Here is a 23,437-nt window from a genome sequence, read left to right as displayed (position 1 = left end):
TCTTTCCGAGGTAACGCCAAAATTTTGATGGATCAGTTCTATGAAATTCTGGAAGTGAGAAAGGGAAGTAGTTATGCTGTGCTTGTTGCACCTTAATTGCCAATTTATTCCCCAGTTCCATGAGGGTCTTCTTACACATATTTTGTTTTTTTCTCAATCGTCTTAGTTTACGTTAAATGTGGATGATTTCACGACTAACCCACGGATTCTTGCGATTTTTAGCAGCCTTCCTTATAAGTACAAAATTTTTAGTACAGAATGACACTACTTGTTTAAGATGACACCATAGGTTATGAACATTCCCAGAATGAGCATCAGTAACTAGTGTTTTCTCTAAATAATCAATTATTGAGGTATCATCACTTCGTTCAAAATCTCTATGATTTGTCGCACTAGACCGACTGTATCTGGCGTCCCTGGGGCACGACCAGGTGAAAAACAACAATTTATGGTCTGAAATACTTGGCTCAACGGCAATAGCACATTTAGAGAAAGATTCACTGATAAAAAAAGAGGTCCAGGAGTGCTTGCTCTCTAGTAAAACCACATACAATTTGTTCAACATTCAAAGCAAGCGTTGCATCAAGAATAGCATCCGTATTAGTGCATTCACCGCGCGCGAAATGTTTCCAGTTTATGGATGGCAAGTTGATGTCTCCTGTTATTATGATATTTCGTTTGCAAAACTTAACCAATTGATCACACAATCTAGGAAGAAAGGACACATCAGCATCAGGTGCCCTGTAAACCGCACAGAGTACAAACGACAACTCATTTGTTGTTATGTTTAGAAACAAGCTCTCATGATCTTCGATCTGTTGCATGACATGAACATTTATACCAGACCTAGCAATCACTGCAATTCCCCCGCCACGTGAACCACGATGGCGTCGATATGTGGTAAAACCAGGCGGAATAATTTCACTATCACAAATGTTTTCATTTAACCAGGTTTCAGTCAGAACCACCCAGTCAGGGTCGTAAGTAAGTGACAAAATTTCAAGTTTATCTATTTTGTTGACAATGCTCCTGGCATTCAAAGAAAGGATACGCAAAAATTTGTCAGAGATCTGTGATCGTTATGATTCGGATGCCTTGCTGTCAGAAGCTAGAACTGGAACACGTGTGGAAGATGCATCATCCCATACGTAAAGCGTTTTTCCAATGCGAAGTTTATCATTTACGAGTGACACTTTCCCGTTTTCTCGTATTTCGTAGTTTGCCATAGCTGTTTTCTTTTTCTTAGGGTTTCCAAATAGTAATCATTTTGGATAAAGATGTTCTTCGCTTTGTCTAAGTCTAAGTCTTAATCTAAGTCGGGAGCAAATTATTCTTGAGCGTAAATTGAGAATTTCATCGCCAGTGCCGTGTTCCTCCGTTTCTGCGTGCTTCCACTTCCGTATACGGTCTTATTTCATGATCACTTGCTTAGGGAAGAGATTTCATGATCACTTGCTTAGGGAAGAGATTTCATGATCACTTGCTTAGGAAAGACACAGAGACAGCCAACCTTTCTTTCGCCTTTATTGGAAAACGTGGAGTCATTACTTAAAGGTCGGTATTCCTTATATTATTCTTAATTAGATAATTTTACTAAAGTACATCACGTGTCTCGGAATGCCAGTCGTTACGTATCGTTGTTTGGATTTTCAGGTGCGTGGCTTTTAATGTGCGTGCACCGAATGGCAGTTGTTTCAGTGATGGAAGTTCCGCAAGTGACTTGAAGATTACTTGTCTCAAATAAAACCGTGTTTATTCTGCCCAGCCTATTGGTTTCTCAAGTATGATGTGAAATATGTCGCTAGGCGTGTCCGTATCCAAGAAGGAGCTTTTTCAGGAAATGAATATATGATCTCGAACTCATTTTGACACTGCGCTGAACACCCTTCTAGTGCTAGGCTTTCAATGCTCAAAACTCAAACGCGATGATAGACCATCAAATTTGAGGTCATTACTAGCAGGCTGCAGTACCCATGCTGCATGCGAAGTGCTTCATTCCAACTGCAGAAGCCAACTACTTGGCGCTGGAGCACTTCAGCGCAGCGTATCGAGAACACGTGCAGGTCTATACGGACGGGTCAGCAAACGTGTAGAGGTGGATAGGTGTGCGGTTGCGTTATGCATACGTCAGTTTTCTTGATTTTTCACTATCTGGCAGGCTGGCTCATAACATCGCTTCACAAAAGAATCTCGTGCAGTTACCATTGCAATACTTGAACTGAAGACTTAAGCCGCACAAAACATAGCGGTATTCCCTGATTTAATGTCGCTGCAATGACTACATCATGACCAACCGCAACACTGTAACCTTGACAGACAGTGTTACAAGATACTCGCCTAAAACCGCGAGAATGAGTTGTTTAGTAGCAGGGGGCTTTGCTGCGGCCATACTATGCCCGCACCGGCAATAGACATTAGGGATGAAAGAACTGTCCATTAATTGACTTTGAAAACCAACCTAACTTACAAACTTACAAGTACAGCATGGCATAGATGGATAGCGTTCAAGGGCGCATTTCCACATTATGGTTTGCCTGCACAGAGTGATTATGTGACGCTAACAATGAAAACACCGTTGGAGATTTAAGCTGCTTTGAACGCCAGCCACTGAGAACGACTCTGGATGTTACACCTTGAACTCTCATGTGGTGCCCCTCCACCCTGTTTTATTTCCGCGTTCTGCCTCCTGTAACTGTTGTCGAGCTTGAAAAAAAGAAGAAAGAAAAAATTCACCCTTGGTTACGATACTCCCCAATGCCAAATTTCAGCGCTGCTCTATACGTATTTTCATTTCGTTATACATTGAGGCATCGCAACGATCACCGCACCGATTGGCTGAGGCGCGACGCGCGGTGCGATAGGTATATAGACCAGCCACACAGTTGCCGCTTCTCGGCAACTGCTGCTTGTCCAAGCGTAACCTTTACCGGGAGACGCTTGCGGCGAAAGCTGCGCGCGAAGGCGAGCGTTCTGGTTCTTTTTTTCTTTCCCCCGGATGGCCGGCGCCGCCGCTGCTGCGGATGCGTGGACGTGGGCTCCATCTGGTGGTGCTTCAAGGCGCCTTCATTCGCTCTCCTCCTTGCGCTATCTTCGCTATCGCCGTATTCTGCTTTTCTCATCATCTTTTCGCCATACTTTACTCCACCGCTTTCCGCCTCTTGCTTTTACTGTAGCCTCCTCCGCGTTCCGCCTCGCGCTCTCTTTGCTATCGCCTTCTTTCATTCCCCGCTGCGCTCCGCGTTCGCTCGGTTACAGTGACAAGGCACGCCGACGCTAAACGCAGGAACGCGCGCCTAAGAGCTGCGCTATAAGAAGTTTCAATGAACTTCGACCTGTGGAACTACGCCAGCACCGTTAACGCCTTCATTCTCATGTCCGGGAACGTGTTGACAGCTGTACTGAAGAAGAAGCATACATCCTGCAGCCCACATCATTGGTCGTCATCGTTCCCTTAAAATGTGACCGAACGGTGTTTCCTTGCCCCTTGGCTTCTTAATTTTTCAGTTTGCACTCGGGAAGGAGAGAAAAAGGACAACTCGCTGAAGTGAAAAAAATCAAGATGAGTCGCGTAAATATTTCTGTTGTTTCCCTGTCATAACTAAACGCCCTTTCCAATTCCATCTGAAACTTAGCGAATAGTAAGTGATCTGCAGATGGAAAAGAAACAAGAGAGAGAAAGAGATGAAGAGGAAAGGCAGGGAGGTTAACCAGGTGTCAGTCTCCGGTTTGCTGCCCTACACTGGAGATGGGAGGTAGGAGTTAGGAGGACAGAGAGGAAAGCGTTAAGAAAACACGCACAAAGGGAGACACACACACACAAAAGGCGTTCCAGTTAAAGACGTTCACAAAGGCCGGCAGATCGCAAAAAGCGCAATAGTGCTTGCACGGCCTTCTTCTGTGACGTTATGTCCATTCGATGGTGTAATATTCTTCTTTCTGAAAGTGGTTGGTCGTCCAGTTGGGCAAGCTCGTGGTGAAGGCATTCCCTCTGTGCACTGTACTGCGGGCAGGCGCACAAAATATGGTCAGTTGATTATTCATGGCCGCAGTGCTCCCAGGTTGCGGTGTCGGTCATCCCTATGAGGAATGCATAGGCTTTGGTAAAGGCAACGCCCAACCACAGTCGATTCAAACGGCGAAGCTGTGATGGCGCTCGAACACTTAATGTGGGATCAAGGGAGTACAGTCGCGTATTTCATAAATGTGGCTCATTCCATTCCGACGTGGTGCTCTGCCGAGCAAGCATGAGGAGCTTCCGTGCTGCGCCAGTTCTAGAAAGTGAAATTGGTACGTGGTGCTCCTCAGTACGGACTGCGCTTGCAGCTTGATCGGCCGGTTCATTGCCGATAATCCCGCAGTGACTTGGAAGCCACTGGAAGGTTATTTCATGGCTTACATCACTTATACGGTGTAACGTCTCTGTAATGTGAAATATTAGCTGTTCGTGCGGTCCGCGTCGTAAAGGTGACAATATAGACTGCAGTGCCGCCTTCGAATCACAGAATACCGTCCACTTGTGTGGCGGTTCATCACCAATGTAATCAAGGGCAGTAAAGAGCGCTGCGAGCTCAGCTGCCGTCGATGTTGTCGCGTGAGTCGTCTTAAATTTGATTGTTGTAACTTTCGCTGATATCACGATTGCAGCCGCGGAATTGTTTGGCAGGACAGATCCATCAGTGTAGATATGCGTAGAGTCCCGGTAGTTCTCGTACAAAAATAGTAGCGTGAGCGGTTTAAGGGCTGGCGATGATATATAACCTTTTTTCGCGATGTCAGGTATTGTGAGGTTGATTTTTGGCTGAGCGTGGCACTGTGGAGAAATCGAAGGTCTCGCAGCCTGAGTGAAATAAGCAACCTAACAAACAGCTAAAAACGAGCTAAGACGTTTGTTATTCAGCCACCAGCTGTAAGATCCCAAAACCCCATTTTGTTCTTTTTGGGAGCACTAAATACAGAGCGTAATTGGGAACAATATATATACTCAGAATAGGTCGGCGACTTCGCTGCAGCGTCTCAGCCCTTTCGCCTGCTAATCATAGTCGAGCCGTTGGGAACACACAACAACGCTGAGAACATTTCAATTCACCCACAATTTACAGCCGTCTATTCACGGCAAGGAGTTCCAGTGGCGCCCTCTTTTGAGTGACGTCACTGCCAGGACGCCGCTTATTCCTTGTCACTTGGATGGCACGATTGCTTGCTTGATTCGTGCATGCTAGGAACCAACTAAGCACGTACGCGAGCCATGCGTCCTGAAGGAGGTTTCGGCTGCTTGCTGCTGTAACGCCTGAAGTGCAGTTCGACTATTCTCAAAACGGCGCTACTCAGGAAAATTTCAGGCTGAGACATTGGACGCTATATAGAGTTTAAAGGGTCTGCAGCTCTCCAGAAGTGCATGTTGATAAATTTTGTCGAAAAAATGTACCCACAAAATGGGCATGTGCAAGTGTGTACGACATTTTGCTCAAAACGTGACAATTCCCTTTCTTACTTAGTTACCGCAGACACTGCATTTTACACGGAGCAGCAACGCTGCTATATGGCGCGAACTTGTAAATGTGCGCATAAGAGAGATACAGCCTGCGGAGCTTTCATCCAGCTTCAATTCATCCGGTGTGCTGTTGCATTGAATATGAGGGCGATTTAAGAATGCGTTAAACTTGTATATTTTATGCATTACCTTGCTGGGGGATAGTACTGTCGCCATTCTCCGCAACAGCTACTCAAAAAAAAAAAAAAGCGTTGTTGTTCAGTGCTCTCAGCACGACTACGTGTCATTTATGGTGCCTCCTTCCCGAATACATGGACAGCAATAGCCAAGAAAAAGTTTTCTGGCTAAGAGAAAGCTTTGGCTTGGGGCCAACTCCGACTTTCTTATGTAATGCGTCGAAGTACATACTTGTAACGATACATGTAACGCGCCGAAATGCTCTTATAAGATAACTATTCGAGAGACATGAATGAAAGCTGTTACAACTCTAGCAACTCTAGGAAGTAACGTTTTCATTAAGGTTATCAATTTTTTGACAAGAATATTGTAACAAGGGAACTAAAAAAATTGAAGCACAAAGTTTACAAATACCTAACAGATCTGTACCAAAAACAGATATCGCGGTTCTGAATGACATCTGTTAGAACATCTCAAGTGCACAAATATTATATAGGAATTTGCAGCTTAAGTGGATTTGTGGCAATGCTTACGGGCACTTCGCAAAGGTCGTACACACAAATTAATGCCATATTTATGATAGGTGTACAATGCATCGATTTTGTGAACCTTAGGTGTATTATTAAATGAAGCTTACATAATTGTGATAACGCTTTTGTTACTGCTGAGTTACACAGTTGTTAACTTCATACTTCAGTTTACCAAAATTTGAAATTTTCGAGAACATGTCCAAAAACATTGGCTACATAAATTCAAAATCCAAATGATACGGTTACCAGATTTTAACGCTTTCTTTTAATTGTGACAAGCTTAATCAAATCAGTGCTGTAATTGCGAAAACAGAACAATTTCTTCGTTCCCAACTGTTTGGATAGGAGCTCCTGAGTTAAAGGTTCCCTAGGGTTGAGAGCCGAGTTTTATTTGAAATTTCTTACAGGCCTGCAAGGAATTGAGTAGGGTAGCGTCAAAATTTTAGTGCATACAAAAACAAAAACAGTGTCAAAACATCGTTAGTGTCAAACAGAGTCAGACAGTGCATGCACAACAAGAATAAGCAACAAAATGAAAACAAAGTACAATTCCACGGTAAATATAATTCGAACACACAATCGCACTACAGAAGAGAAGAACAAAGGATGTGGAAATAACAAGGAGAAATATGGGACACAGGTGAAAGGAAACGATAAAAAAGCGCATGACGCATGGATCGGTGCGCAATCCATGAAATTGTGATACAGCACGACTATGACAAACAAAAAATTGCAAAAAAGGGAAATGGAAAAAATGAAATCCTATTAATGTCGACATCCTATTACACCCTATTAAACTCGATAGGATGTTTCAAAGCCTCAGCAGCCTTAATTCGACAATATGCCACTCCCCTCTGGCAGCGGAAGCAACCGGCCATTGTTATGGAAACGCACCTATTGCCCACGAAACCAATTCGTTCACAGCAACTTCAGATTGTAACGATGACACATTCTTTTACAGCGTCGTTTTGAAAGCCTAGGTTGTAATCAAGGCCGCAGAGCCGAGCTTGGGCTGCCTTGAAGAGGAACACTTAAGTACTTTGAAAGGGAAAATTATCACTCACCCGAATGTAGCACGGAGCTACCACTGCCGAAAGGCGTTGGTCCCGAGTTCGAATTTTAGACCAGGACGAATGTTTCCTAAATAGCGAAGCTTTCTTTCTGAGAAACCCGTATGGGTTTCCTTTGTAGTTTCGCGCTACATTCGGGTGGATGACACTTTTCCCTTTCATGATATTTCCTCGACCAAGCGGGATTCCGCAGGACTGAATTTCCATAAAGTGACTTTGCAGCAAAGAGGCCTTCAATGAATCAGTTGAATGTCGACCACTTCAGTGTATTATTATCGCTTCAGTGTGTTCCGCACGACTAATTAGGCTTCGACTTTGGTCGCTGCAGTCCTACAGTCTCCGAGGAATATCTAGCGCAAAGCATTGGGTCTCCAGCTCTGTCAGCTTTGCGAAACGAACCTGTCATGACTTCTCCTGAAGCAAGAGAAATCTAGAAATCACTGACACGAAGAGAACATTTAGCAATAGAAGGAAATAAGTTCTGGCCGCTGACTTTCCGTGTGCCGACAAGTACTTTTGGTAAGTGGTTTACTGAGCATACGGCTCAGGCAGTATCCCGATTTCGGTATTATTTCAGTTATGGTGCCACTACCGGACGTTCCCGTCGACATATGAGAAAATTGGTTGTTTTACCATACCACTAGGCGGAATAAAGCAATGATTTATCGGGTTAAAGTCAAGGCACATGTTATACAAGTTACACATAGCAATAATTTGTTAGATGCACTGATGCAAAAATTTCTCCGGCTTCTTATTCGGTTGTTCAAATCAATCTTCTCTTTTTTATGTTTTGTTTAACCACCTGAAATGGCGCATTAGGCTTTAGAATCGCGTATAAAAAGTTCACAATGCTCTAAGCCAAACTTGGTCTTGTAAGCACCCCAGTTAAAAATGACATGTAAATTTCCAACTGGAAATAGGTTTTCCAGCTAGTTTTCTATGTGATATTGTCTGGTTTAATTGAAAGGCGATTTATAAAACAGGCCGCTAAAGTACGAGTCGTCGAAGGGGTAGCGCAGCACCGCAAAAAGGCCAAGGCGCGAGCTCGTGAGCTAGAACGTCCTCGTCTTCTTCTGGGAGCAAGTGGCTCAAGTGCGTGCCACAAGCCAGTGTAATTACCCCTCCTCCTTGAATAGCATCGACTCGATGCTAAACAAAACGTTGATAGGCAGAAAGACTTTTCCCAATATAAACGCAATGGGCCGAAAACCAGTCCTGTGCCTTGTGGCACAGGACTGCAGGATGTCCGCGATAACTTTTGATAGGAATGTCCGGCCACGGTCTGTGAGAAGTTGTCGCGGAGCTCCATGTAATAAAATCACGTCGCGTAGATGAAAATCGGCGACACCTGTAGCGCAACTTGTAGGAAGCACTCGGGTGGCGTAATCCGTGGCCACAGCTATCCACCTGTTCCCAGATGTAGAAAGAGGAAAAGGACCAAGTAAGTCCAAACACATCCGAAAGAATGATTCCGCGGCAATGTCGAGTGGTTGAAGGTACCCAGCAGGGAGCGTCGATGGTGTCTTGCATCGCTGGCATTTTTCACACGCTGCTACGTATATTCGAACGGAGCGAGCAAGCGCTGGCCAAAAGAAGCGTCGGCGGGTCCGGCCGTAGGTACGTGACACACCCAGGCGACTGGCAGTGGGGACGTAGTGAACTTAGTGGAGAACAGAAGCGTGAAGATGTTTAGCGATCACAAGGAATAATGCAGGGTCGTAGTGATGAACATTGCGGCGGTAGAGTACGCCATCTTGAAGTTTGAATAAGCGAAGGGAACCTTAGGCAAGTGACGATTCCAGGCGGTCAACGGTGATACGCTAGGACGGGTCACGGCGCTGCTCGTCGGCGACATGGAGTAGTGGAAAAACAGAAAGAACACAGGCGTCGGTGTCAGTATCAGACGTAGAGGTCGCGTCTTCAACTGCGTAGCAAGAGAGGCAATCTGCGTCCTGGTGTTGGCGTCCCGACTTGTAAGTCACCGTGTAGGGATATTCTTGTAGCCGGAGGGCCCAACGACCGAGCCGGCCAGTAGGATTCTTGAGCCACAAAAGCCAACGGAGCGCACGATGGTCTGTGACTACTGAGAAGGGCTTGGCATATCAATATGGGCGAAACTTTGAAGCAGCCCAGACGAGAGCAAGACATTCGCGCTCGGTAATCGAATAGTTGCACTCTGCAGTTGTCAGGAGCCGGCTAGCGTAGGCTATACCGCAGTCGGGTCCGTGTTGACGTTGCGATAAGACGGCGCCGATTCCATAACCACTGGCATCGGTTCGGACCTCTGTAGGTGCGGACGGGTCAAAGTGGGCCAAGACCTGCGGATTGGTGAGAATCGTGATAAGGTGTGAAAATGCGGCAGCTTGAGGGGAACCCCATGTAAAAGGCACATCTTTCTTCAGAAGTTCAGTGAGTGATCGAGCGATTGCTGCGAAATCTTTCACGAACCGTCGGAAATAAGAACAGAGCCCCACGAAACTCCGGATTTCTATGAAAGACTGAGGTACAGGAAAAGCCATTACTGCTCGAACCTTCTCCGGGTCGGGTTGTACTCCGGAAGCATCAACGAGATGGCCAAACACTGTAATGTGTAGGCACCCGAAGTGGCACTTCGATGAGTTTAGTTGGAGCCCAGCCTTGCGGAAGACGTCAAGGATAGCTGCGACACACTCAAGGTACGTCTCAAATGTAGGAGAAAACACAAGGACGTCATCGAGGTAACGAAGGCAAGTTGACCATTTGAAATCTTGAAGCAGAGAGTCGATCATCTGTTCGAACGTGGTGGAGGCATTGCATAAACCGAATGGCATAACCTTGAATTGGTAGAGGCCATCTGGAGTGACGAAACCGGTCTTTTCTTGGTCTTGCTCATCGACGGAAATCTGCCAGTAACCAGATCGAAGGTCGATGGACGAAAAGTATTTGGCACAATGAAAACAATCAAGAGCGTCGTCGATTTGTGGTAAAGGGTAAACGACCTTTTCAGTAATTTGGTTTAGGTGGCGATAATCAACGCAGAAACGCCACGTGTCATCTTTTTGACGAGCACGACCGGAGACCCGCAAGGAGCAAGGACTCGACGAGGGCTGAACAACGCCTCTGGCCAGCATCTTGTTTATTCCTGCTGAATAACTTGCCACTCTGCCGTGGACACGCGATTTGGTCGGCGGTGAATGGAAACAGCATCACCGGTGTTTATCCGATGCTTAACAAGGGACGTCTTACCAATTGGTCGATTGTAAGTGGTAAATATGTCGCGGTAGGAAAGGAAAAGGCGATATAGGGTGGCTGCTTGGTCAGGTGCGAGGTCTGGAGATACCATGGGACGTAATGGGTCGTCGAGGTTCAAGGCATCCTGCGGGTAATCAGGAGGATCTGGAGACGCGTCAGCTCCAAAAACAGTGACGTGGTCGTCTGTCACAGACGGGAGCGTGGTCACCGCTATGCCTTCAGGTAACACTTGCTTCGTCAAGCCAAAATTGTTAACGGGGAGACACATCCGATTAGCGGCAAGGGTTACAACGGAGTGTGGCACAGGGATGCCGGGCGCCAGGAGGACATCACGAATAGGTGCGACGACATAGCCGCCATGATGCACGGTTGCCGTTGAGGCCAATTCGACGAAGGTTAGGGCTTTTGCAGGTAAGCGAACAAACACTGTAGTGCAGAGGGTGTTCGGTTGTCCGGGGCGGGCGTCTGAAAGAAGAGGAAGCTCGAGGCACAGCGTACCGGTGGAACAGTCGATGAGGGCAGAATGCGTCGTCAGAAAGTCAAGCCCGAAGATTAGGTCATAAGAACAACTGGTAAGCACGGTGAACAGGGCTGGAACTTAGCGGCCAGCAATTCTCATGCGAGCAATGCACATGCCCTTGACGGCAACAGTGGAGCCATTGGCGACGCGTACGGCTCGAGTGATGGCAGGCGTAAGAACTTTTTTGAGGCGACTACATAGGCGAGCGCTCATTATGGACAATTGGGCTCCAATATCAATTAATGACGTCAACGGAAGACCATCTACGTCTACTTCAATTAAATTCGTGCTGGTGAGGAGCGTCAAGGAGGATTTGGACAGGACGAACGTGATGCAGCCTATTTCCAAGTGCTGCATGGCCTAGTTTTCCGTCCGTCGGTTTGGCGAGGAAAAACGGTGCGGCTGGGGTGACTGGGGAGCGACGGCGTTGAGGCGACGGCGATCGCACAGAGGAGCGGCTGTCAGGGGCATCAGAAGTAGGGTACAGACGGCGAGGTGAATAACGGCGAGCGTAGGCGTATGGGCGAGGAGCAGGGAATGAGCTCCAGTACGGCGGTATCCAGGTGGTGCGGCAGTGGCAGGATACATGACCAACGCTGTGGCAGCGGAAGCAGATCGGTTTGTCGTCTGGGGTTTGCCATTCGGTAGGACTGCGTGGTCTGGGAGCGAAATACTGGTCATTACAGGTTGTGTATATGGAAATGGGTGCCGAATCAGGTCTGGAGACAGAGCAAGCGGTACGGATGCCAAGGTTTGCAATTTCTTGCCGCACAACTGCTTGGATAACGGAAATAAAATAGTGGGGGCCGCTTGGTCAAAGGTACCTTCACGGGGTCGTGGATTAAGGGAGGCCGGACTCGCCGTTTCAATCTCACGGCGAACGATACGGGTGAAGTTCTCTTGAAGTGGACGTGTGGCGGTAAGAGCGGAGCAAGAGGACGTGGCAGGGGTGTTTGGAAGCCGTAAACACTGTGGGACGACGCGGCGACTTTTGGCTACCTCGAAGCGGTGGCATTCTTTGACGATGGCGTCGATGGTAGCACCGTCGTTATAGACGAGCAAATTGAACGTGTCGTCCGCGATGCTTTTAGACTACGGCCCACCTTGTCAACCTTGGTCATGCGCTCGTCGACTTTCCGGCAAAGCGCGAGCACTTCCTGTATGTAGGAGACATACGATTCGGTCGACGACTGGATACGGGTGGCAAGCTCTTTTCGCGCAGGCCACTGGCGACCTGACGGGTTGCCAAATAGGTCGCCAAGCTGCTCTTTGAAAATGTACCAGCTGGAGAGCTCGATCTCATGGGTGCGAAACCAGACACGCGGTGTCCCGTCCAGATAAAAGATCACATTGGCAAGCATGATGGTAGGGTCCCAGTGGTGGGTTTTGCTAACACGCTCATACATGCCGTGCCATTCGTCGACGTCAGCGTCATTTTGGGCGGAGAATGTCCCAGGATCACGGAGACTACGAACCGTAAGGTACGTTGTGGTTGGCGCCGCAGGTGTAGGTGGCAACGGGGTGGTTCCATCGGAAGCCATGGCTGAGAAGAGGATGGTGCGCCCGCTTCGAAGCTCCGTGGCGAGGACGGGGAACGTTGCACATCCACCACAATCTTACGCGAAGGACGAGTCAGTAACACAAGCAACTATTTACAGGTTATATTTACAAGAGCGGTTGCAGCGCTGACCAGTTAGAGTCACAGCGCGAGCCCAGTTCGTTCTTCCTCCTATTTACTTGAGTGATAGCGCCCACGCGCCTCGTTCAAACAATCAAATACCACACGCGTGTAGCACTATTATGGTGTGCGATATGGTCTTAAGCGCACGACGTGCGCAATCTCGGGCCGCGGTTGTCCGCGTCGTGTTTGTTGGGTGCCATCCGGAAGAACTTCATAGCGGAGGTCACACACTCGCCTAAGCACTTTGTCAGGGACGAAGTACCGACTAAGAAGTTTTTCCGAAAGGCCTTTACGGCGGGCGGGGTCAAAACTAACATTTGGTCGCCCGGTTGGTATAGTCAACTTGTCGGTGGCCGATGTTGTAGTGTCGTGCGTCAATACACTGTTGTTTCCTTATGTTCACGCGAACCAGTTGGCGTGCTTTCTCGGCACGCTGCACAAAACGTTCGCTGTCTTCATCAAGACGGTCAGAACTGTCACGTGCTAACATGGTTTATAACATCGGCTGAACTTCGCGACCGTAAACAAGAGAAAACGAGGTGAAGCGTGTGGTCACTTGCGTAGCGGTATTGTGCTCAAACGTGACGTATGGTAGATACCTCGTCCAATGTCTTATGCTGCACGTGTATATATACATCGACAGCGCGTCGGTCATCGCTTTTTTAACTTTCGGTGAAGCCATGAGCTTGTAGTCATCCGCATTTGCTGGCGGATGATAGCCAATCGTCTTTCGGTGCGTGGTGTAACTCAGTTGAAGAACTTCGAGCAGCCTTGCCGTTAACGCCGCCCCTCGATCTGTGATGACAAAGTTTGGGGTGCCATGACGTAGTACGATGTTCTGAACGAAAATCTGTACCTTCAGGAAGAGCCTTTGTTTCAACATAGCCTGTTAAATACTCTGTGGCGATGATTATCCCCTTTTTTCCGGAAGTAGAAAACGGAAACGGGCCCAAGAGGTCCATGCCGACTTTATCGAAGAGCCCTCGAGGCGGCTCGATAGGATGCGGCAGACCCGCAGGTTTCACATTGGGTGAGTTTCGGCGCTGGCACTGATGACAGACTTGGACGTATCTTTGAACATAACTGGCGAGTTTCGACCAGTAGTGCGATTTCCGTACCCTAGCAAGGGTTCGAATGAAACCCAAGTGACCAGACGCAGGCTCGTCGTGGCATGCGAACAGGATTTCGTCACGAAGTTGTGCTGGTACGACCAAAAGATAGGTTGTGTTGCTGGCAGCAGAATTCTTCTTGTTTAAGATGCCCTGTGGTAAACAAAACGACGACAACCCGCGAGCAATTTGGGGGGGCATACGTACGTTGCGGCCTTCTAGATATTCAATGAAAAGTCGCAATTCACAATCTGCTCGCTGTCGCGTAGATACGCCTGCGTCCCTTTTGGCGCCGAGAAAAGCGCCGTAATCTTCGGTGTGTTGACAGGCAGCTTCAACAGGCGCAGGCGACAATGTGTCGGCATCGTCGTGTGTGCGGCCTGACTTGTACACGATGCTCATGTCGTATTCCTGCAGGCGCAGGCTTCACCGTGCTAGTCGTCCAGAAGGGTTCTTAGGTTTGCCTGCTAGCATAGGAAGTGATGATCCCACGACCCGGAATGGGCGACCATAAAGATATGGTTGGAACTTGGCGAGGGCCCATACGTCGGCAAGACACTCTTTCTCCGTGGTAGTGTAATTGGACTCAGGTCGGGCTAGGCTGCGACTGGCGTAAGCTATGACCCTTTCGTAGTTCTCCTGCCTCTGTACGAGTACCGCACCCAGACCGACGTTAGTGGCGTCGGTATGAATTCCTGTTTCGGCTTCCTCGTCGAAATTCCCAAGAAAGGGGGCGATGCCAGGCAGTATTATATAGCTGAGTGAAAGCCGCTTCTTGTTCGGAGCTCCAGATGAACGGCGTGTCATCTCTAGTGAGACGAAAGTTGTTTGGAAATTTTAGAAAAGTTATATATAATGAGCTGGTAGTATGCGCACAGTCCCAGGAAGCGTCGAACGCTTTTGTTGTCGGTAGGAGTGGGGAAAGCAGCTACAGCGGCAGTGTTCTCGGGATCGGGAGGGACGCCTTCCGTGCCCACGACATGTCCAAGGAACTTCAGTTTTTCATAACCAAAGTGATATTTCTGAAGCTTTAACGCGAAGTGGGCAGATTACTGGAGTCGCTTAAGATGTCCAGAGAAGCTGACTGAATATACGACCACATCATCTAGGTAGGCGAGACATGTTTACCATTTTAGGTCGGCTAGCACAGTGTCCATCATCCGTTGGAAAGTTGTCGGAGCAGAGCACAACCCGAACGGAAGTACTCGGAACTGGTAAAGTCCATCCGGAGTGACAAAGCCTGTTTTCTCTAGGTCACGCTCGTCTACCGTAATCTGCCAGTACCTACTTTTTAAGTCGAGGGAAGAAAAATACTTGGCTCGCCGTAGCCAGTCGAGAGAGTCATCTATGCGCGGAAATGGATAGACGTCTTTGCTTGTGACGTTGTTGAGTTTTCTGCAACCGACACAGAAGCGGAGAGTGGGGCCGTCCTTCTTCTTCACCAGGAGAACCTGTAGCAACCACGGATTGTTTGAAGGTTGGATGACGCCATCGTCAATCATCTCCTTGACTCGTTGTTGAATCGCTTCGCGTTCTTTCTGCGAAAACACGATACGGCTGCTGGTGAATAGGGCGTGCATCGTCGTAAGTAATTATCATGTGCTGTGTGATTGGCATCTGAATGCATGACTTTATACAACCGAGCGGAGCAATCCTTGTATTCCCACAACAGTCCTCAGAGTGCCTCCTTACTGTCCTCCGACAACTAGTTGTGGATGTTGATATGTGTGACGCATTCTTCATCGCTGCCGTCACCCATACGTGCGTCCCTATCCAAGGCGTAACGTTCTTTAATCTGCTTGCCATTTTTCCGCTGTTAATCGAGTAGTCAGAGCCAGTGTCTATTAAAGCAGTAACATTTCGACCGTCAATCGGCACAGGTATGTTCATTGAAAAGTTGTCTCCAGCCTGAGACACCGGTGTCGTCAAGTCCCCTTCGGTCTGAGGTCGCGTCGATTGGAGGTCTTTCACACGTCGAGTATCAGCGGCCTCGCCTCGCAACGTCGCTGACGTTCGTTTTTCAGGCGAGGGCTCGGAGATAATCCTTGCGACATCCGACTTGTACCTCCCGAATAGGATGGTCGTGGTGACGGTGATCACGACTGGCGCCTTGATGACGGTGGCGTGCGCTGTCGGGCGATAAAATCTTAAATCTAGGGTGGGGGTTGTCCGAAACGGATTTCAAGTTCATCCAATAGTATTTTGGGGCAGCTTCATCTGTGGCAGGCGTTACGATTACATGGTTGCAGGACACGAAAGACGACCCGCCGTGGATGCTCAGTGGCTATGGTGTTGGGCTGCTGAGCACGAAGTCGCGGGATCGAATCCCGACCACGGCGGCCGCATTTCGATGGGGGCAAAATGCGAAAATACCCGTGTACTTTGATTTTGATGCACGTTAAAGAATCCCAGGTGGTCAAAATTTCTGGAGCGTGCCACTACAGCGTGCCTCATTATCAGAGAGTGGTTTTGGCACGTAAAACCCCATAATTTTTTTAGACGAAAGACATGATGTACAGGCTCCGATATCAGGCGAGCGCCGCTCGCAGCGCCCCTGTAGGTCGCGCTCCAGCCTAATAAGGAGGTTATATAAAACTCATGGCCACCTTTTTAGAGCCACATTGCCCCAGTGAAAGGCTAAAATTACCTCCAACTTACCTTTCGCAGCGCTGGGTACGCTATGAATAGTATTCGAAATATTCAGCTCATGGTGCCTCGCACGGGGCCAGTGCAACGCATGATGAGACAGAGAATGAATACGGAAGGCTATGAAGGAGTGGTAGAAGATGAGGATTTTGTTAGAGATGCGTCGTGCAGCTCTGAATTTAGTACACAGCGCATGCGCAATGCTAACGAAGGGACCGTTGCTTAGGTCGAGTTAATAAAGAAGGCGCAGGAAAACACAAGAATAGAAACACAGAACAGAATGTTCTGTACAGAGAAACGGAGTATCCGTGAACGAGATACCTGGGAGAGAGGCGTTAACAACCATTTACAAGATGACGACTTCGTTCAAACCTTTGTTTTATTGAAAAATACTTAAGCATTCGATGAAGTATATATACAAGTGTTTTGTTTTCATATGAACATTCTGCATGGGTGATGAACAAAGCCTAGCGCAGACACGTCTAGTAACCGCAGTGTTTTGCCGGTTTTTCGAGTTAGCATAGAGCCGAATATGAGCAGTCCTTGTTGCACGCATATTGAACGGTATTCGGTCAGCAAGAAATGGTCGGGAGTCGAGTTACTACCACGGCAGTTAAAATCTAACGGCAGCCTGCGCATTAACGAGTAGAAAAAATATCTTTGGCATACAAAAATACTCGTAAGCTCCAAATCCTTTACAGTATTTCATATAGGAAGGTGTAGCTGAGATGCAATTATTATTGCCAAGCAACAATAAGGAAAATCAAGCAGCTAAAACAAGACACACACCCACATACACACAAAGCAGAGCACAATGTTCAGTAGGCGCTAAAAGAAATGTGAGGAACGCTTACTCGGCTAATGAGCATTTGCTCCAAAGGAAATCTACGCACTGCATTTCCTGGATTGTGTATTGACTTATGTTGGTCCCATGGACATCACAACTACAAGACTTGCGACTAGCATTGTGCGCTCTTAGCCTCCGACTAGCATGCCCATTCGGCATGTACTGGCTCTTGTTAGTTAAAGATTTGGGTGTAAGTGCAATTGACTTCACTGTTCCAAACTTTTTACATTTGTACTGGCGTGGTGGGCACTTCGTCCTTCTTTGGTAATAAACTGTTGAACACACTTCGCGTCCAGCTACCGCCGGCCATAACACACGTACCAACTTGCTGCGGTGTTCAGGCATTTGAACTTCCTCTTTAAGAAAAACGAAGGAAACCCAGGTCTTATGCCAGTTCTGCTTCACTTGAAGTTCGCCACACAGTCACTGTACTGCGTTTACCAGTTAGCGAAACCGTTGCTTGTTTAGTAATTATTTTGAGGTAATTATCCAAGTACACAAAATTATCTCGCTCAATGGCGGAAGACGACAGAGGACCGAACAACACATGGGTCTCATAACTGTATACATATTGTCAGTTTGTTTCTTTCTTCTTTTGAAATTTCAGGCTTCGCTATAACGTTAGCTGGGAAACGCTAATCAACTCCCGTCTTAGTCGCTTGGCTCGTGCTTGATGTAGTTCCGCGGAGAAGGCGTGTCGGCATCCCGGGACTCAACCAGGTCGTCGTGCTCCAGCAGGCCAGCCGCGTAGCTGGGGCTGCAGGCGCCATCGGCCCTCTCTCCCGGTGGCATGTAGAGGCAAGCTCGCGCCAGTGCTCCTGCCACGGTCTGCATGGCACTGGACAAGGTGCCCATGTGCTGCAGCATCTGGCGTTGGTAGCAGACAGTGGACTTCTGCGATCGCCGCTGTACCTCGACCAGTGCTGAGAGCAATTGCACCGTCCGGCGCTGTAGCAGTAGGGACTCGGCTTCGTGACTGGGACCAGTACCATTGGCGGTGCAGTTGGCCGGGCCGTTGGAAGTGCCGTTGGAAGTGCCGTTGGTGGTACCACCGCTTCCATCGATGACCAAGTTACCGTTCCTGCTGTCCTGGTAGTCTGCAGGTTTATTTGGGTTGGGAAATAAGCTTTTGTCAACGTAAGGTTACACTTTTTTAACGGCGCACGGCAGAATTAAAGGAACTATTTTGGCAATCACTAAGTGAATCTACGCATGTACTGCTTCCCGCTTGGGAACCATCGTTGCAATAGTTTGGCGAAGGAGAAAGATGCAACCTGACGAAACACTGAAGAACTTAAAACAAAAGGAAATATGCGATCCCTGCACTTGGAAAAGTAAAAAGACAGGGTAGTCTGTACGACCTACAACTGGGCGCTTGTTCACGTCCTGACCCTGTTGCGTTCTCGCACTCTATATAGAAATTATGCTGGAATGTCACCAAGTTTTGCTGAAAAGATAAACCTCACTTTCCAAATATCTCGCGCGCCCAACCCATAACCTCGTACCACAGCTAGGTGAAGTCACAAATTTTGATAAATTTTGTTGATTCGGGTGTTTCTTCAGCATTAAAACCTAAGAAAGTTGCTTGAGTATTGTGTTGCCGCTGTTAAATGAAGTGCCATGCCTTCTTGTCGATGAGCAAAGGTCGAGCCGCAACGGCAAGCCCTCGGAAAAATCTGGCACTGAAAGTTGACGTCGACATTCACCGCTTACTTTTACGCTTCCTAGCATAGCAACCTTCTATGGGTAAGAGCGATTACGTTCGCATGCTTACATGTGCAATAGACCACCTTGGCTCACACTAATATTTTATTCGAGCATTCTTTTCATATTTTTATCTCATAATGCACACATAATTTACCATAACATCATTACAAGTGACGTGGTAGGAAGACGTGATAAATATGCTGGCGTCGCTAGACACCGCTAAGCGAGCTGTGCTGCACAAGAAAATTTGCTGCATGCGCTAAGTAGGGAGTGTATTGTTTAGAATAACTCACCACGAAAACGGTGGCTGTTTGTGCCATGGCATAAAAATTTACACAATACGCATTCATGCAATTTTCACCACGTGAGAGAGAAAACGATCTCCAACTGTGCCGGGTGTGACAAATCCAATGTCTCTGTGGAGTACTCATCTTCTCTTGGACAGTCCGCAATACTATCAACAACCATAGTCCATTTTCCCGATAAGCTGAGCCACATGATATTTCCAAAGCCAGCATACTTAATCGATGGTCATGCCGCGCCAAACCGAAGTGCTTCGACAGCCCTCACGGCTTTTCATGTAGACAGCAAGCTAATTGATATAATTTGTTGATTCTTACGAACTCTACGTGAATGGAGGGCTTGGTGTTGGGTGTACTAGAATAATGTGTTACGCGCAGAGTAGAATGTTTAGTTCACAATAGACATCAACATCTCTTACTAAACGCGGTTTAATTTGGGTTGCTTCACGTTGTTGTAACTTTCTTGTTTACGATTTTGTAAGTTCACAACATGTTTATGTGTTCGCGGTACATCTGCACGTTTCTGAGCACTTATGGGTAGCTATGTAACTACTCTTAAATGGGTAGTTATGTTCCTTCAACTCTTTACTGGGGCAGGCGGCGATAACGTATACCCTTCTTTCCCATTTGCTTGCGGCTAATAAACAACAAATTTTGGGTTAGCATACCTGCTTCGTTCTCCGACGTGGTTTGCGAGTAGTCGTCAGCCTTCATGCTGTCAACTGCAACAAAAAGGCGTCACTATGTAGCGACAAGTTCTTTTAGTCGCAGGTGGTGTGCGGGCTGTAGTTACACACTTTCTATTGAACACAACACTAACAGCATGCGGTGACGTGTTTTGTTGGTTTTATTACTGGCATTGTCATGCTGCCACAAGGTAAGTGCTAGCGAAGGGTTCTCATTCAACAGCTCATCGGTTGGCCCTTCGTACTGTAGATAATAACATTACATGCATGCGTCAAACAATGCAATGTAAAGAATCCCGATTATTTTTTCACCAAACAGATGCCACCCATGGATTATATTTCAGTCCATTAAGGAACGATAAAGTTTGAAGGGCATTTTTCTCGAAGATGCATCTTCGATTCAGCAAATTCAGTAGTCCAACACCCCTAGGAACAAGGTGTTTTGTTAAAGAAACGTAAGCAGAAAAACAGTTCATTTTTAGCGGAAGTTTGACAGAGCTTATGTGGTGCTAGTTTCAAAATCCCTTGCAAGCTTGGCTGACTTAGCTCACTACTTTCTCCTCGATAGACATCGTTTCGTAATTTTGCGAGGCAAACAAAGCACAAGTATTTGTTTGGAGAAGATACCTGTGCTCGCTCCACGCTTCGACGTGTACGATCTGTCCCACACCACCTGCGCATGCGCAGACACGCGGGCGCAAGCTTTTGCGCGCCGGCAAGCGTCCGTGAATGTTGGCCTTTGAGTCAGCGCCTGCGCACCAGGCCGCATCTGCCGCCATTTCTATATTCCGTACCGTAGGCACCATAACGGACACAGTGTGTCGATCTACGAGAAGTACGACACGAGAGAAAACTCTGGCGCTTCAGGTCGCTCAACTGCCGCGGGAATGCTGGGCGGAACATGTATTTGCCTAATATTCGTGCGTGTTGCTTCGAAAGTTCTTCCGGTATTATTTACTGCGCTTCGTATTTATAATGACTTATTACTAAACGCCTGCAGGCAACAAGCTTCCAAGTCCGCGCATATTGATTACGAGTTGTCGCATTTGTAGCGCAACATTTTGTTAAATATGATAAAAAATACAAATTCAGAAAGCCATTTGAAGCCAGAAGGACGAAGTAGAAGTCCATATACTGCCTTTATCATTTCCATGCTTGCCAAACAGCCATATTTACAGCGCCCGCAGACAGTATCGACGGCGCAAGTCGCGAAGGTGCGTCGGTGATTTCCCGCTGCCTTGCGGCAGTGGACCTCTTGATTATTCGTACCTGACAGCCCCGATTGCTTGGATTGCCCGAGACGCTGCGTACGCAGTGCTCATTGGCTGAAAGTATACTGCCCGGCGCAATCCGGGATGGTCAGGGACCGATAATCAAAGAGGCCCGCAGTGACGGTAGCAGTGGAGCAGACCGCGCTGGAGAGTGATTAGGGAGTGCCTTCGATAAGCCTAGAAACCGACTAGCAGCTACTTACGTGTTCACAGTGCACTGTACGTCACATCGGAATAGTCCTCACGAGCATGCTTTTTGCGCTTCGTGCTCACCCATGTCGTCGTCGTCGCAGGCGCCTCCCAGCAGGTGGCGGTGGTCGCTGGGCGACGCAGCGTTGGAGTTCGCGTCGATGCCGCCATCGTGCACCCCTGCCAGGTCAGCGCGGTTGGCGGCGGCCGCCGCCGCCCTGGTGAAGGCCATGATGGCCGCGACCCTGTCGTAATACTCGCAGTGGCGGGACTCTCGGAACTCGCGTCGCAGCCGCTTGAGGCGCTCGCGCACCTGCATGGCCGTGCGGCAGTAGCCCTTGGCCATGAGCACCTGCGAGATGCGCTGGTGGACCTTGTAGTTGCGGGCGGTGCCGTCCAGGTTCTGGCGGCGCGTTTCCTGCTCCCACAGGTCCAGGAGCAGCGTCGTCTCTTGGCGCGTCCAGATGCTCGCTCGAATGGAACAGTCCATGGCCGCGGTCGTGCAAGAAGAGGTTGAGGCGCTTGGCAGCAGTCCCGGCGGCGTAATTGCCTCCGACTTCGGGCCTCGTCAATGTTGCGCTGCAAGTAGGGAAAGCGGGAGCCAGGGTGGGACTTGAGATACGAGCAATCACGCGGGCGAGGACTTGCACAATGGCGAGAAACTCGCGCGTTCGTTTCGTTACCAGCGTGGGCGTTCGCGCGCAAAGAAGTGACAGCTGTCATTCTCGAAACTGATGTCGGGTAGGTGCGCTTCAGCTTTATACGAAAGCGCTATCGCTTACGTGACATCCTATTTCTTGCGCGCTGCTGTCACCCTCTGAATGGGCTACGCGCACGGCTTAAACTGCTTGCATTCGCGGAATTCAAATCAGAAACTCGATGAAAGCGGCATCGCGAGCGTACTATCTACAGAGAGCTCGCTTCGTTAACGGCACACTTTCTAGTGTAGGTGTGAACTGTAGTGCGTGGTGGCGCAACTGTTTCTTGTCACTTGCGCGCGCTGAGCTCGGTCACGAGCTATACGTATACTTCGGCTTGGTACGTCCACATCACCAGCTAGTTCGAGGTAAAACCACCAGGAATGTATACCCTTTCGGAGAAACGTGTGGTAAGCGAATCGTAACAGGGTACTCGAAATTCGAGACAGCTTGCGGAAGTGGCTTTCACTCATTGCCGCGTATTTAGCAATCCGTCAAGGCCACGCTGCTTCATTTGCAAAAGGTCACGCATTATCATCGACGTGCGATTGCGACCACGTGGTCAACTAAGCATAACGATTTCGCCACGCACTATGTCAGCCGGCAACTTGTTGCCAGCTGGCGGTTTCAGTCGGCGTACGGACATCATTTGGAAGCGAATAGAGAAATCCGCAAATAAATGTCCGGGTCAGGGTCGTTTTATTGCTACGTGTTAACCAATATTTGACAGTCGCAAGTAAAGAAAGGCGACTCACCAGAAGCGTAGAACGCGCGGTCTCTTCAGAATTATATCCTCTGGATGCCGGGGTTTCCACTATATGCCACTGTGTCGTTCGGTCAGACAACGATGTTCGTGGCGCGCCCGATGGCAGGCTCCTGAAAGAAAAGGGTCCGGCGGCTGCCGGCAGCTGGCTGCTACGCGCGACGGCGGTTGCTGTCTGGGGCCGGCGGCTGGCCCCGGTTTTCAGAAAGAGCCGCGTCGCGTCCGGGCGCGCGTTCATTGGTGGACGGGCACACCACCCGAGGCTGACTAGAATGGGGGCTCCCCCCGTCCATAGCACCACCCCAACGACAGCGGCGGAGGGGGGGGGGGGGATATCACCCCTCTTCCTGCCTGCACGCGGGGCCCGCGGCGACGGTGGCGGGGTAAAGTGGTGGGGGGAAGCAACCCAGGGGCTGGGGATACTCCCCTTCCTCTTTTCACCCATTCTTTCGGCCCCCCTCCTTCCACCCCCCTACCCTGCCCCCCCCCCCCCCGCGACTTCGCCGCGCACCCCCGTTT

At 48.6% G+C, this 23,437-nt stretch overlaps 1 protein-coding gene across 1 annotated transcript; it reads right to left on the bottom strand.

Annotated features, from left to right (window-relative positions):
• Positions 1-16,825: 16,825 nt before the first annotated feature.
• Positions 16,826-23,210, bottom strand: LOC142579656 (uncharacterized). The gene is made up of 4 exons (XM_075690067.1): positions 22,911-23,210; positions 21,542-22,036; positions 19,980-20,033; positions 16,826-18,399 (listed from the first exon to the last, which is right to left on the bottom strand). Exons 2-4 carry the CDS (start codon positions 21,945-21,947, stop codon positions 17,954-17,956), a joined length of 906 nt encoding a protein of 301 aa, XP_075546182.1. The 5' UTR covers positions 21,948-22,036; positions 22,911-23,210; the 3' UTR covers positions 16,826-17,953.
• Positions 23,211-23,437: the final 227 nt, after the last annotated feature.

The sequence above is a fragment of the Dermacentor variabilis genome, chromosome 4 (genome assembly GCF_050947875.1).
Source record: "Dermacentor variabilis isolate Ectoservices chromosome 4, ASM5094787v1, whole genome shotgun sequence".
Lineage (NCBI taxonomy): Eukaryota > Metazoa > Arthropoda > Arachnida > Ixodida > Ixodidae > Dermacentor > Dermacentor variabilis.
This window is presented reverse-complemented; position numbering and strand designations above follow the sequence as displayed.